General features: G+C 52.7%; 1 protein-coding gene across 4 annotated transcripts in view; it reads right to left on the bottom strand.

Moving 5' to 3' along the window:
- Asic1 (acid sensing ion channel subunit 1) overlaps positions 1-14,983 on the bottom strand; it is a 29,423-nt gene extending 14,440 nt beyond the window's left edge. For 3 of the 4 annotated variants that reach the window (XM_032886437.1, XM_032886411.1, XM_032886429.1), the window contains exons 1-3: positions 14,230-14,983; positions 12,991-13,368; positions 12,276-12,471 (exon numbers count right to left, since the gene is read on the bottom strand). In XM_032886437.1, coding sequence (XP_032742328.1) covers positions 12,276-12,471; positions 12,991-13,352 — 558 coding nt within the window. In that variant the 5' untranslated portion in view covers positions 13,353-13,368; positions 14,230-14,983. Of the gene's footprint in view, positions 1-12,275; positions 12,472-12,990; positions 13,369-13,875; positions 13,921-14,229 lie in introns of those variants that run through there. The other variant, XM_032886420.1, reaches the window with a different exon arrangement.
- Positions 14,984-15,375: the final 392 nt, after the last annotated feature.

The following is a 15,375-nucleotide window of genomic DNA, read 5'->3' as shown; positions in this document are numbered from 1 at the left end:
ATCAAACTATGAGGAACGTTATGAGAATATTCCTGGGGCGGAGGACGGGGGAGCCTAAATCAGACTGGGAATCAGTAAAGTTTCCTGAGGAAGTAAGGTTTGAAATGTCTGCCCCCTGTAAGGTCTCTGTCTGTCTGTCTGTCTGTCTGTCTGTCTGTCAGTCCCCAGGCCCCGCCACATGTGTGTTTCAAACAAGAGACTGAGGGCTTAAACAGAGGCTATGTGGCTAGAAAGGAGAAAAGGGAAACCAAGTCACTGGGCCTTGTAAGACTCCTGGTCCAATAGTAACGTATGCTCTCTGTTGAAGGATTGGAGATAATCAAAGCTAGGTTTTGGCTGGGTGCTGTGTACACCTATAATTCCAGCACTTGGGAAGCTGAGGCAGGAGGACCAGTTCAAAGCCATTCTTGGATCCACAGTGAGTTTCAGGCTAACCTGGCAACCCCGTCTCAAAAAACAAACAAACAAAACAGAAAGAGAGGGAGAGAGAAGGAGAGATTACGAATGAAGCTGCAGATCTTGCCAGTCCTTGGCAGGGTCTGTCAAGGCAGACAAGGGGGATGAGGTGTCAGGGAGGGCCCGTGGAACTGGTGGGGCGCTCTCCAGAGCAGACACTCAAGGGAGAGAGGACTTGTTGGAGAAGTAAGACGATAGGAGTTTGGTTCTGCACCCGATGGCTTCCAGGAGCTTCGAGGCCCCCTGAGTAAAGACGTTAATGGAAAATTGGCCACTGGAGTTGAAGCTCTGAGAAGAGAGCTGGCCTGAGACCTGGAGCCAGCACCGTGAAGATGGTATTCAAAGTCATGAGCGAAGGTGTGACTGCACAGGAATAGAATACGGAGTTAAAAAAGAAAGATAGGAAGAAAGAAAAAGCGGCCTGATCTGGCACTGTCCACGGAAGCTAAATAGAATCCTACCTTATGACTTAACCATAGCTCCTACTCCCAAACCCAAGAGGAGTGAGTCCACGTGTCAACCAAAAAACCAGGAAGAAGAATGTTCACAGCCTCTCTATTTATAACAGCCCCAAACCGGTGACAACCCAAATGTCTAGCAGTAGTAGAACATCTAAATAAGTTGCATTCTATGAATATAATGAGTTAGCACACAGCAAAGAAAAAGAAACGCCCATCGCAACATGACTCACGGGTGATCACGAGAAAAAGTAGGTCACCCTGAGATGTCGAGGAGGGTAAGTACAACGCCGGGATGTTTAAGAGAAGTGAAACTCAGTCTCACCGATAGAAAAACCGCAGACTCCTGTGGGGTGGCATTCACCTCAAGTATTGGAGGTGTTTTGTGTCCGTGAGAGTATAGGCCAACAGTACGTACTGTTACAGTGTAAGGTATCCCAGCGCAAAATCCTTCAAGCTATGCCTTTAAACTATATCCCTATGATTTCAAAGAAGAATGAAACCACAGCCCTGAGTGCGGACCGTACACACTAGCCAAATAGAAGGGACCGAATTGGTAAAGAAACAGAAGTGGCTGGGCATACCAGTTAAGCCGAGAGACTTGACCGTCAGGAAACATAACGGTTTAGAAAACGGGGGAACAATTTGTTGCTGTCCTTTGATGCAGCTCTGGGGATCAAAGCCAGAGCCTTCTGCCTGGAGACAAGCTCTTTAGCACGCAGCTTTGTCCCAGCCCCTCAGACGATGCTTTGTTTGTTTATCCTGTTGGCTTATGCTTCAAGTTTTAAAGACAGCATCTTCTGGAGCGCACACTAGTCTTGAACTTGCCAAGTAGCTGAGGATAACATGAACTCTTGATCTTCCTGCTTCTATCTCCCAAGAGCTAGGATTACGGGAATGCACCAGGATTCCCACCCCTCCCCCCACCCCCCCCCCCCCCCCACCTGAGACAAGATGTCACTTCTATCCCAGCCGGCTTTGAACTAATTATGTAGGGAAGGATGACCTTGAATTAAGGACATTCCTGCCTCCACCTCCAGGGTATAGGAGCAAGCTGTGCAGGGCTGGAGATAGGACCCCAGGCTTCATGCAAACACTAGGCAAGTCTCTACCATCTCAGCTGGTCCCCAGCCCTCCCCGCTGTGGTGGTTTGAATGAGAATGGTTTCCATAGGCTCATGTATTCAAATACTTGGTCCCCAATTGGTGGAACTTTTTGGGAAGGATTAGGAGGTGTGGTCTTGTTGGAGGAGCTGTGCCACTTGGGGTAGGCTTTCACATTTCAAAAGTCCATGCTATTTTCCCAATTAGCCGTCATCCCCTCCTGCTTGCGGATCAAGATGTGAGCTCTTGGGGTTGGGGATTTAGCTCAGTGGTAGAGTGCTTGCCTAGCAACCGCAAGGCCCTGGGTTCGGTTCCCAGCTCCCAAAAAAAAAAAGAAAAAAAGAAAAAAGAAAAAAAGAAAAGATGTGAGCTCTTAGCTCCTTCCCCAGCACCGTGTCTGCTTGCCTACTGCCACGTTTCCCATTTTGATGGTCACGAACTCTAACCCTCTGGAATCATGAGACCTAAATTAAATACCTTCTTTGAGAAGCTGCCTAGTCATGTTGTCTCATTTTGGCAATAAAAAAGAAACTATGTTAGTTGGACCAGGTGGGCAGGACGCAGCAGCCATTTTGGACTTGTTGGTAATACATACGTACATCAGAGGACTGGGAAATAAATCCAACCAAAACTCGAGGGCCTTCTACCTCAGTGAGATTCCTAGGAGTCCGGTGATGTGGGGTAGGCAGAGATGTTCCTCCTAAGGGGAAGGGTAATTAGTGCACCTGGCCTCTCCCACCGCCAAGAAAGGAGCTCAATGCTTAGCGGCCTGATTTGGAGTCTGGAACACCTGGGTGTGTTAGGAAAGCTGTTAGCTTTGAGCAGGGCCTAAGGCAGGAGAAGGCTCTTCAACAGGTCCTGCCACTTGGACCGTATGACCCAGCAGACCTGACAGTACTGGTCAGTAATAGATAAGGCTGGTGTTTGAAGCCTTCGGCAGCCCCCCATGGGTAAATCACAGAGGAAATGCCGTTTCTGATACTGACTTCTGTCTTAGTTATTTTTCTATTGGCTGTGATCAGACAACATGACCAAGGCAACTTCTAAAAGAACGTGTTTAATTTGGGACTCGCAGCTCTAGAAGGTTAGAGTCCATGGTCATCGTGGCGGCCGCGGGCAGGCCTTGGAGTTGGAGTTGAGCGTTCACGTCTTGATACAAACGTGAGGCAGAGGGAGCTCACTGGGAATAGCGTGGGCTTCGAAACCACAAAGCCTGCCCCCAGGGGCACATTTCTTCCAACAAGGCTTCCTAGTCCTTCCCAAACAGCTCTAACAACCGGGGGACCAAGGATTTAAATATATGAGCGGATGGGCGCCATTCTCAAACTCCCCTGTGTTTTTTAAGGCATGACGTCATTGGGTAGCCCAGGCCAGCATGGAACTTGGGATCCTCTTGCCTCAGTTCCCTGAGAAGCTTGGTCTAAGAGCCTGGGGCCTGTGCCACCACCCATGGCTTGGCTCAACAGTTTTGAAAGCTACTGAAGATGAAGAATAAAACACGTTGTTTGCTGGATTTGACAGCATGAAGGTTGCCATTGGTCTTTAATTAAAGCCAGACAGGTCAGGGAGAAGGCATCTTGGGTAAGCAGGAGTTGAGGAAATGTGTATTGAGAACCATACAAATCACTTTTAATAACATCGCAGAGGGAATCCTAGTAGTGTGGAGGGGGCTGGAGAGAGACAGTGGGTAAGCAGCGCTCTTCCAGAGACCTGGGTTTGAGTCCCAGCACCCAACACATGGCTGCTAACCACCATTGGTAATTTCGGTTCCAGGGAATATAATGCCCTCTTCTGGCCTCATTGGGTACTGCATGCATGTGGTGCAGAGACACACGGAGGAGGAAAAACACCCACCCACATAAAATACAAATAAATCTTTAAAAAAAAAAAAAAAGAAAAGAAAAAAGAAAAGAAAAAAATATGGAGGGCACGTGGGGGTGAAAGATACACGCTTTGGTTTTTTTATCGTAGCCCAAAAACTGATCCATAGGAAGTACTCAGCGAACGGTAGCTATTGCTATAGCTACCTGTTTATTTTCTTGGGATGGGGTCTTACTGTGTGATCCAGGCTGCTTCCCAGCCAAGGCTCAAGTGATCGTCTTGACCTGTAGACAGTTGCCACATCTGTACCACAGGGCTTGGCTCAGGTGAGTGTTTTAAGGGTGGAGCACACTGCACATGTTTCAGTGTCAACAAGGACAGCTCCACTCTGTGCGGATGTCCTATAGGGGAGGGAACAGTTGAATGAAGCTCCTTAGCAGGTAGAGGGGCCCCAACAGAGTACTTCGAGACCATTTTAGATAAGATGACTGCTCCCTTCCAGGTTTTGCTACGGGGGGGGGGGGAGAAGATCTTGTTTGAAGCTTCTGTTTCCTTAGTTAAATGGGAGCACGGTCATCTGTCGGGAGGAGGTGTAAGAAGAGCTAGGAAGGACAGAACCAGGAAGCTCGGGGTCGACTGAGGAGGTCGATCAGTTGGCCAGGATGTCAAGGGGCTGGGTGTTTCCCAGGTAGCACTGCAAGTCAACTTAAGGGTGTTGATCACAGATACAATGGGATGACTTGATGCTGTGCCACTGTGGGGTGTGACTTTCTCCATACAGTGAGGCTGCCTGGGGCTACTCCCTTCGGGGTTGTGGGGACTGAAAACAAGATGAAATAAAAAGGCAGAGGTGTGGCTGGGCGTGAATAGCATATGCCTTTGGTCCCAACATTTGGGAGGCAGAGGCAGGTGGATGTCTGTGAGTTCCAGGCCAGCCTGGTCTACACAGTTCCCATGAAATAAGATAAAATAAAATGAAATAACAAAATAAAGGCATGGAGCAGTGGAGAGGCAGAGGCAGGTGGATGTCTGTGAGTTCCAGGCCAACCTGGTCTACACAGTTTCCATAAAATAAGATAAAATAAAATGAAATAACAAAATAAAGCCATGGGGTGGTGGTGCACAGCTTTTACCCCGGCACAGGCAGGTGGATCTCTGGGGATTCTAGGCCAGCCTGGTCTACAGAGCAAGTTCCAGACAGAGCTACTTAAGGAAACCGTCTTTCGAAGCCCCCTTCCATAACAATAATAACAGATAGAACAACTGAAAACAGACACCTGAACATTCAGCCCACTCATGGGGTGGGGTGGGGTTCCTGGGGTTGCTTCTGCACCCTTTCTACCACTCTACATTGCTTTGCCTGAGCACATGCAGCTGGGGAGCCCAGAGCAGCTTCATCTGTCACACACAGTCCTGTGACCAAAGCCTCAAGAGCCTGGACCTGGAAGATCCTAAGACAAAGCCATCATGGTCTCCGGCAAATCACATAACATCCCCGACCCTCAGTGTCCCGTCCTCCGCAATGGTGATAGCAGGTTTCCTCCAGACTGTGAGGCTTAAATGAGCACAGACAAAGGGGATTTAGAATCTCAAAGCAAGACTGAAATTCGCTGCCACGGGCTCCTCACGCAACAGCAAGTCTGTCCACACGAAAGGCCCCTCCCACAGCACACACATCCACATACTACATCCGCATTCCCCCTCAGACGCGCAGATGGAGGTGCACACGAGCGGCTGCTCCCTAGGGGCACACACGCAATGGGTGTATCGCGAGGAGTCTGGTTGGCTGCTGTCACGGCCCAGGCTGCTGCAGCAAACTCTCCTTTAGGGACGTTCTTCGCCCGGCATACTGATGGGGCTTACCAATTAGAGATACACAACATTGAACAGCACCGGGCCCCGGAGACAGTCAGTTGACAGACGGTGGGGGTGGGAAAGAGTTCTCTTTCTTAGAACTCATAGGATCTTAAAAGGTCTTAATTGGGGCTGGAGAGATGGCTCAGTGGTTAAGAGCACTGACTGCTCTTCCAGAGGTCCTGAGTTCAATTTCCAGCAACCACACAGTGGCTCACAATCATCTGTAATGGGGTCGGATGGCTTCTTCTGATGTGTCTGAAGACAGCTACACTGTAGTTACAACTTTTTAAGGGAGTAGGACAGTTTCACAATCACTTCGAAGTATCCCTCAGGGCTAGGCATGGCTGCCCAATCCTTTAGTCCCAGCACTGAGGAGGCAGAGGCCGGCAGATACCTGAGTTTGAGGCCAGCCTGGTCTATAGAGCAAGTTCCAGGACAGCCAGGGCTAACCAGAGAAACCCTGTCTGAAAAAAACAAAACAAGAAAACAAAAACAAAAACCAACCAACCAAACAAAGGATGTCCTATGTCCTAAGTCACTTCGGCACATCTGTTAAACGCAGACCCAGCCTTGGCAGAAGTACCTCAGAGGCCTCAGGGGCTGCCCCTTGACAACACTTCAGCACAACCCCTCTCCTCACAGGAAACTGGACCTAGAACTCTGCCCCAATCTCACTTCAGCCCTCCAGCCCAGATAGGTACACTTTGCCCTTGCCCACCCAGGGATCCTTTCCTGGACTCTTCTCAGCCAGAAGGTAGCAGCCTTAGCAGCCACAACTCAGAGCAAACCTGAGTGAAGGCTTGTGGCTGGCTCTGGAGAACTGTCATCTGTGCCTGGAGGTGGTGGGAGCACGCTGTAACCCTGGGGTGTTTGGAGTAGCTAGCTGAGGAGGTGGGTGGAAGGACTCTACCTGGATCTTGTTAGGTCCCCCAAGGACAAGAGTGAGGTCTGGCAAGAGTGAGTGGGCTTTCACTGTCACACCTCAGCCCCAGGGCAGGAGCTGGCATTTGGAAGTGCCTGCCTAAGGGGAGTGGATCACTGAACCTGTCACCCCCTTTTTCCCAATTCCTCACTCCCAATCTCCACTTCTCTTCACCATATTCCCAACCTTCCCCTCCATAATCGCAAATGCTCCCCACAAAGTTGAAGTCACCCAGGAGTGACCTGTACGCATAACAGAATGTCCCCAACCAGTCTGCTGGCATTCTTCTCCAGGCCACAGTGGGGTGCAGCACATCACCCAGTGAGCTGTCCACCGGCTGCCGGCTGGGCATTAGCTAGACATCCACTCCTCCGAGTCCTTACTTCCGACTCTGCCCCCAGAGGCACTTAGTTACTTACATCAATTCCCTATTACTTTAGGCAAGAGCAGAGAGATCAATTAGCTTAGAGTAGCCTCTTAGCTGATAGCAGTCTAGGAGGACTGGCCAGGGTGGGGGAGGTGGAGGGGGAGCGGCGAGAAAGGGAGCTAAATTACCCAAAGATTGTAGACTATGCAGGGAAAGGAAGGGAAGGCACAGCAAGAAGACTGTTCCCCAGGGTCTCTGGGTTCTTGATTGGCTCTGCCTAGCTCCTCCCCGACACTGTAATCTCCGTGCGGTACGTCCCAGGCAGGAGTTCCTGATTGGCTCTTCCTAGCTCCTCCCCCTGCATCTCAGCTCCGGTTCTTCCCAGGGAGGGGAGCGGGACGGGGTGTGTCTGAATTCCTTGGGGGAGTGGAGACTCTTTATCCGGTGCTTGTTTATCCTGTCCACACTCCCTTGGGTGGGGTCATCAGGACCGCCTTTCCTCCTCTTTCTCTCCTCATCACTCCCGCCCTAACTGAAGGGAATAAATCTATTTGAGCGCTGAAGAGATGGCTCAGCGGTTAAGGGCAGTAACGTCTCTTCCAGAGTTCAATTCCCAGCAACCACATTGGGGCTCACAACTATCTGTAATGGGATCTGGCGCCCTCTCCTGGTACGTCTGAAGACGGCAGCATATTCATAGATGTTAAAAAAAAAATCCACTTGGATCAAGGTCTCCTAAGGACGTTTCTTCTGAGTTTCTGTGGAGTCCAGTGAGAGTAAGGGGTGTTTGAGAATTGGCTGCCCTCCCAGGGTTCTGAATACTTGTTTTGAAATTTTTGCTTATTAAATAATGATTTACTTAGTTTAAAAATGTTTACCTTTTTGTTGTAGGACCTAGTACCTCACTCTTGCCAGTCAAGTGTCCCATCAGCTTCTAGATGACCTCTACGTCCCCAGTCTGAGCCCCAGGATCTCGCTTCCTCTTAGATTAGCACCTCCTTCCCCACAGTGTTCCAGAATATTCTTGTCTCCCTTCAGAACCCTGAGGAGGGCCTCTCCCCTTCTATGCCTACCTCCTTCATTCCACCCCATCATTAAGGGATTGTGCCTGCTTCAGGATCTAGAGTAATCTTATGGGCACCCCGTAGATTCCTGCCCCAGGCGCCCAACCCTGCTTAAGATTACCCTTCGTACTGCACCCCTACTTCTGCTCCTACTGCACCCCTACCCCCAGGACACCCACTGTCTGTTTCTTCTTTCACTCCCAAGGCGCAGACATGAATCCCTGCTTCTTTCTCCCTAGGCAAACGCTCCGGGTCTCAGCTGGAGGGGCTGGCATAGGGCGGATTGGGCAACCATCTGCAGGCCCCCTCCCTCCTCCCAGTGGAGCTGTTCAGCATTCCAGCCACATCCCGCTCCCACTGCCAGGGATGGATAAGGTGCAGCTGGAGGCTGCCACCAGCTGTGACTCTGTTCACTCCCCAGCCCCTCCCAGAGTCTAGCAGCAGCTGAGTCCCCCTCCCCCCATACCCCACCCCTCCCCCCCACCCCTCCACCCCTCCCCCCCTACCGTGGAACCCTGCTCTGCCTTGGCCTGGCTGCTGCCCTCAAGGTGGGGAAGGAGAGGAGCTTCAGATTTTGTTGCTCTGGCAACCAAGCACCCCACTGGGAAGGATGGGAGATGGCCAGTTTAGAAGAGGCCTTGTCTTGGGCCTTCCTTGCTCTCTTGGCTACACAGGAAGGAGCTACCGATATCTACCCAACCCGATTGCCTAGGGATAGCCCCTCCCGCTTCCCGACTTTCTCGATCCCAAATGATTTTCCAAAATAATTTCTCCCAACTTGGTTCAGGCCCTACACTCCCCCCATCCTCCCTCCGAGGCCCCACGTTCTGAGCAGCAATCCACTCCCCGCGCTCGAGGGTTCAGAAGCACATCTCAGGGAGGGAAAGGCTTATCGGGGGAGCTGGGCTCTTTGGGTACTGGGGTAGCCTTGTGCTGTGCGCCTTCACAGTCCTCATGAGCAGAGCAGTTGCTGTTTATATGAAGCCCACCTTTGGGAAACACACAAAGAGGTCTACACCCACGCACATGGTCCCCACAAACAACACGGAGCAGAGGCTTGGCCCTCAATTAAGACTCCCTGCTTTTTATAAGTCACACGCTTATAATCCCAGGAAGGATTTGAGGCCAACCTGGGCTACAAAGTAAGATCACCATATCAAAAAAAAAAAAAGGCACCTTGGTATTGAGGGACACCAGGATAGTCTCCTCTTGGCCCTGACCCTGAGGACAAATGCTTTTTCTTAGGGCTACATTGCCTCAGAGTCTAGATCCACGTCCCTGACACTTACTCCAGGCATAGCAGAGAATGATACGGCTGGGAGAGAGGAACTGAATGTGAGCCCCCTTAGGACTGCAGAGCCAAAGGAGATGGCCAGCCAGGCCCTTCTGCACTGAGGAGCTGTCACTTGAAGACCTCTACAGGCGGATGTGGCAGTGTTCATGAGGAAGGGACCTGGCAGTGAGGCCAACCTGCCTGCCGGCAGTGACAAAGGCCGGAGAGTCTGGATCCAGCTGCTTTCAGGGTCAGGCATTGGACATCAGAAACAGAACAACTCTAGTCTTCCCTGACAATACAGAACCAAGAAGCGCCACAGTTGGGTCTTCAGGACGCTGGCCTGTGTGTCTGCCTCTGAGCAAGAACTCACATTGGGGCTTGGGGGGGGAGGGCTCCGTGCTGCTCTTTCAGAGGAACCGACATTGACATCCGATGCCTGTAACTCCCGAGGATCCAGCTCTTCCCCTAGCCTCTGAGGGTGCCCACATACCCATGTTCGTACATATACAGGAAAACACGCATGCACATTAAAATAACAAAATACTTTAAAAAAAAAAAAAAAAGAACCCAGATTGCTCTAGAACTCTGCAAACCAAACACATCTCTAGCCGATAACTTAGAATTCTCCCTCAAACAATACAGGCCAATCACATTTCATTACGTCTCTGTGTGTCGTGTGTGTGTGTGTGTGTGTGTGTGTGTGTGTGTGTGTGTGTGTGTGTGTGCAGAGGGCAATTTGTGGGAGGTGTTTCTCTTCCACCATGTGGATCTCAGGAGTTGAACTCAGGTCACCGGTCTTGGCGGAAAGCACCTCTACCCACTGAGCCATCTTACCAGCCCCCAACTAAACTTTTCACGGACTTACTACTCTCGAGTTTTATACTTTAGCGTCTCCCTGCTCTGAGCCGTGTTCTTCCCCCACCGCATCCAACACTCCAAACCAGCTATGCCAGCAGGTTCCTCTTCTCCCCAGCACTCCCTTCTGTTTGTATATTCCACAGGCTGAGACAGGGGCAGCTACTCTCTCTCTCTCCTACAGTTCTAATTCTCTTGGAAACACAGTGTGTGAGCCTGGGAACCCTCTGGGCTCAAGGTCTGGGGAATCTAGGGCTTTCCTGTTGTGCAGAAGTAAAAGAGGAAATACTTTTGCATCTGGGGGTAATGGTGAGGCTCGGGAGGTCTGCAAGGCAGAGCTTAAAGAGACGGGGAAGCCTTGTGTAACCTTGGCAGGAAATGTTAAACATGCCCAGGGCTCCAACCTCTCCACACAAACAAGTGGGTCCCTGTTGCCTCCGGCGAAGAGGAAGGAAGCAGGCTGAAGAGAAAATGGTCAGGGAGGCAAGAGAGATACTGAGAGTGGAGAATTAGGAAGAGGCCGAAGAGAAGGGGTTTCCGAGGGGCAATGGCAACAGTGAAGTGACGTGGGAACTTCAGGGTCAGCAATACTGGAGATAAGAACACAGTACATTGGTGCCTAAGGAGACATGGGTTCTAATCCTGGATCTGCCATTATCCAAGCTAGCTAGTGAGCTAAGGCAAATTATTCTGCTGCTTCCTCGGTCTGTGCATTTGTAAAGTAACGTGGTTATTTAGCAAAGGATTGAGAGAGTGTAGACTCCAGATCTTTAGGCTTTTTCTTGCCTTCGTGTGGGTGTGCGTGTGCGTGTGTTTCTTCTTTGAATTTTGAGATAGGTCCTCCCTATAGCCCAAGCAGTGTGCCTTGAACTCAAAATCCTCTTGCCTCAGTTTCTCAAGTGCTAGGATTACAGACGAGCCTGTTGGACTGTATCCAGGATTTTGCTTGTTTGTTTGTTTAATTTTAGAATCTTATTTTGTTGCCTAGGCTGGTCTTGAACTCCCGGGCTCAACTGCTCATCTCTCCTCAGACTCTCAGCTGGGCCAACATGTCAACACGTCTGGGTACAGTCTTGGTTTGTTTGAGACAGGGTCTAGCTGTATGGTTCAAAGTCCCAGTCAGGCTCAGTCTTCCAAGGGCTGGGATTGCAAGTGTGTACTCCCACAGCCAGCTAGATGTGTACCCCACAGTCAGCTGTGTGTGTACCCCCCATAGACAGCTCTGTGTGTGTGTACCCCACAGCCGGCTATGAGTGATTTTTAGCCCTGAGGAATCTCTATGATTTTTCCCAAGAACACCTAGTATATCAGTTGTCAAAGTCAGTTCCCCAGAACCTGTGGTATGAGCCGGAGGGCACTATATCCATAGGGTGTGATGTGAACTGCAGGGAAGGCATCTCCATTTTCAGAAGCAAAGAGAACCTCTGGTTCAGCTGTAATTGCTGCGTTTTCCGCTTCTGGCTCTGGGTGTGGGACTATGTCAAGGGAAAACCTACCCTGCCCTGTGAGTGTGTGCGTGCGTGCCTGCCTGCCTGCCTGCCTGCTTTCCGTGGTGAGGGTCGAGTGGAGAGAATGACCCGTGTGGCTGTTCCTGAGGAAGTTTTCTAATGTCCCAGCTTTGAGACATGCAGTTATCGCCTGAGGACCTTATCCAACTCAGGCTCAACTTTGGTTGGGTTAGGAATGTGGGGTGGCAAAGTCATTCATTTCTTCCAAGCTCCCAGGTGACAGTTTACAGGCCTGCTATTGGGTAACAAGAACTGGAGCATACCTACCGCTGCTGACCCTGACCTCTGCGACCCAGAGCGTAAGCTCGGAGGGGTAAAGCGTGCCCACGTGTATGCGAGTGTCTGCATGGGTGGTTTGTGTAGTATATACCCGGCCTTTCTACCCTGCCACCACGGATGCAACGCTGAGTCTCGAGTCTTCATGCAGTACAGAGGCACCACGTGCCGAAGAAAGTCCCCATCTGCCAGAAGCAAACCCCAGAGCACCGGGCCTCCTCTCCCAGAACAGCAAACATAAAATGTACTCCTTGTCTCCTCCTCCCCTTCCAGAGACCAGGGTGACAGACCGTATACCAGGGACTCACTCACCACTTTGAAGTCTTCAGCGCTGCAGGCCTCCCCACGGAAGTGGCACGAGAGCAGCATGTCTCGAATGTCGTGCCCTGCTCTGTCGTAGAACTCACGCATGTTGAAGGGCTTGGGCTTGAAGCTCCGGAAGTTGGCCTTGTCCTGCAATATCTCTAGCTGCTTTTCATCAGCCATCTGTGTGTCCGGGATCTCATACCTGGAGCCCGGGGGGTGAGGGGTACACGGATCAGCATGATCATTGGTACCCTCGTCCTACTTGGGGTGGGGTGGGGGCATCCCTCGGAGCCCCCAGAGGATCAGATCTGGGCATAGACAGGCAGAGGAGAGCTCGGCGTGTTGGGAGAGCCTGACATATAGAGGGCAAGAACACCAAGGATCTGTAGGGCAGGAGCTATGGACGGTACAGCCTCTCCCCTTTAAAGGTGGTCCAGCCCCTTAAGTGAGGCGAGGAGGATATAGTACCGGGAGGCAGGCAATGCTCTCCAGGGAAAGAACCAATACCTCCTAGCTCGGGCTGGGTGGGGATAGAACTGTTTTGACCTACGCTGGAATCAAGGATTGTGTGTAGGTGACTGGCATTCAGCGCTATCTCGGTTCCTCCCCCGTGAGCTGCAGGTTTGAGGGGATGCTAGAGGGCAGAGCTGGTTGACTCTTGGTGGGCTAAGGAGGTTGCTACTCCACAAGCCATGCAGAGGGGCGGATGGGAGCTGCCCACCTGTTGTTGAGCAGGGCCAGCAGCTCCCCAGCATGGTACAGGTCATTCTTGGAGACTTGGCTAAAGCGGAACTCATTGAGATTGCACAGTGTGACAGCAGGGAAGGTGAGCTGGGAGGCAGCCACTTCGTCAAGCTTGGTGACGTGGTGATAGCAGAAGTAGTACTGCACACGCTCAGTGCACACACACAGCAGGACGGCCAGCGAACCCAGGAAGCACAGGGCCCACAGTGCCCGCTTCAGAGACAGTCGCTCATAGGAGAAGATGTGGGCAAGACCATGCAGCGTGGAGCTGCTGGCGAAAGCCTGGATGCTCACCGGCTGGACACCACCCACCTCCTCCTCCTCGGTCTTCAGTTCCATCCTTGCCAAGGGGATCCTGGAGGGAGGAAGGAAGAGACGAGACTCTGTCATTGTCCTGAAATGACGGCATATACAGGTCCCCTCCAGTTATACCCATCCAAAATCCTTCTCCGGAGGTCACACTACTCAGCTCGGGAAGACTTCCTGACATGCAGGCTTCAGAGGTGGCTCAACAGAGGGACCATCCAAGATGATAACCATTCAAACATTCGGGGTGTCAGCTAGGGTCTGCAAGCTTCCCAGACTATGGGAGACCCCAGACACAGCCGTTAGAGTGAATGAGGGAAATCCCAATGCACCCACAGGCAGGCATGGGAGTTCCCTCCAGATGTGAGGTCCCTCCGGGACAGGAACAGCTACCCCATCCAAGATCAAACTCCCCATAATGGGCTGAACCAGGGGTCAGGAGCTCTTCTCATGATCAAGGGTATCCCCAGGAATAGGCTGTCACCTCAGGAGCTAAATCAGGGCCACCTCTCCGGAGGTGGGTACATCTGGGGAGGGGCCCTGCCTGAATCCTCACCTTCTGTGTCTCCAGCTCTCAAACAGGCACAGGCACAGGCACAGGCGCAGGTTCTGTGTGTGTGTGTGTGTGTGTGTGTGTGTGTGTGTGTGTGTTTGGGAGGGGATGGTAGGCTGCTTGAGGTGGATGTACGAAGGGGGGGGCGCGGTTCCCTATGACAGCCAGTTGTCCCCGCCCCGAACGCACCCCCTCCAGTCCAGCTTCTCGTCGCAGTCAGATTCCTGGCTCGGCCCCCCGCCCCCTCCCCATCCGCCGAGCCTCCCCAGAAGCCGGAGAAAGCTACAGGGGAGCAGAGTCTCGGCTTCAGGGCGCCGGGGAGCCCGGGGGCCCAAGGCGGCGGGGTCGGAAACCCACCTGAGGGGGCTGGGGAAAGCCGGCCGCCGCTGCAGGTCCTGGGGCGCGAGGCCGTCCGTGGACTCAGCGCCGCGCCGCGGAGGGGCTCATGGCCCGGAACCCGAGCCGCCGGCCGCCGCGGCACCCGCGTAGAGCCCTGCAGGGAGCGGCCCGCCCGGCCGGCTCGGCTCAGCTCGGTCCGCCGCCCGCGCGCGCTTGCTCTCTCGGCTCGGTCCGCCCCGGGCTCGGCGCGCTGGCGCTGCGCGGTGCTCTCAGCCCCGGGATCTGCAGGGATCCATCGTCCGGCCGGGAGGCGGCGGGAGGGGAGGAGGAGGGGAAAGGGTGCGCGTGCGCGCCTACGAGTGTCTGCGAGGGTGTCTCTGGGCCCGTGTGCGGGGGGCCCCCCCCGGGAGCGGAACCGAGGGCTCCCCCCGCTGGCTCGCCTCCTCCCGCCGCTCTCAGCAAAGCTGCCTCGCCTCGGATCCTGGAGCCCGCTCCCCGCTTGCGAGGCCCTGTGGCGTGTGTGTGTGTGTGTGTGTGTGTGTGTGTGTGTGTGTGTGTGTGTGTGTGTGACTATGGTATGTGTGTGTGACTATGGTATGTGTGTGTGACTATGGTGTGTGTGTACGCGCACGTGTGCGCGCAGGAAGGAGGGTGTCTGCCCCCAGCGTCCCCCTCCCCACGTCCTCTCCTTCAGATCGAAGCTCCTGCCTCTTGCTGCTGCTTCCTCTGGTGGCACATGCACACGTGTCCACACACACACACACACACACACACACACACACACACACACACACTCCGAGTCACAGTCACACTTGACTGATTCAAGCACTTGCCTGTGTGGAGATACAGACACATTCAGACCAGAGTCTTACCCTGCCACTCAGCCATCCCTGAAGCCTGACCCCCACATAAGCACTTACCTGTTTACACATTCACTCACCTGCTCCTAGTCCTGCTTCCCACCTTCACGTGACCCACACACATGCACATACATGAAACACCTGCGGCCACCCAGACCCCATCTGTATACCAGTGAATTTCTTAAGCAGCCTGTATGCAGGCGCCTCCATGGCTGACCTATAAAGCAAAGAGAAACAGAGAGAAGAAAAGAGACATAGCTAGAAGTGAGGGCAAATGGGTCAGAAGTAGGGAAAGGGAAAACAG

The sequence above is a fragment of the Rattus rattus genome, chromosome 1 (assembly GCF_011064425.1).
Source record: "Rattus rattus isolate New Zealand chromosome 1, Rrattus_CSIRO_v1, whole genome shotgun sequence".
Classification (NCBI taxonomy): domain Eukaryota; kingdom Metazoa; phylum Chordata; class Mammalia; order Rodentia; family Muridae; genus Rattus; species Rattus rattus.
Note: the sequence above shows the minus strand (reverse complement) of the source record. Positions and strands in the feature narration are given on the sequence as shown.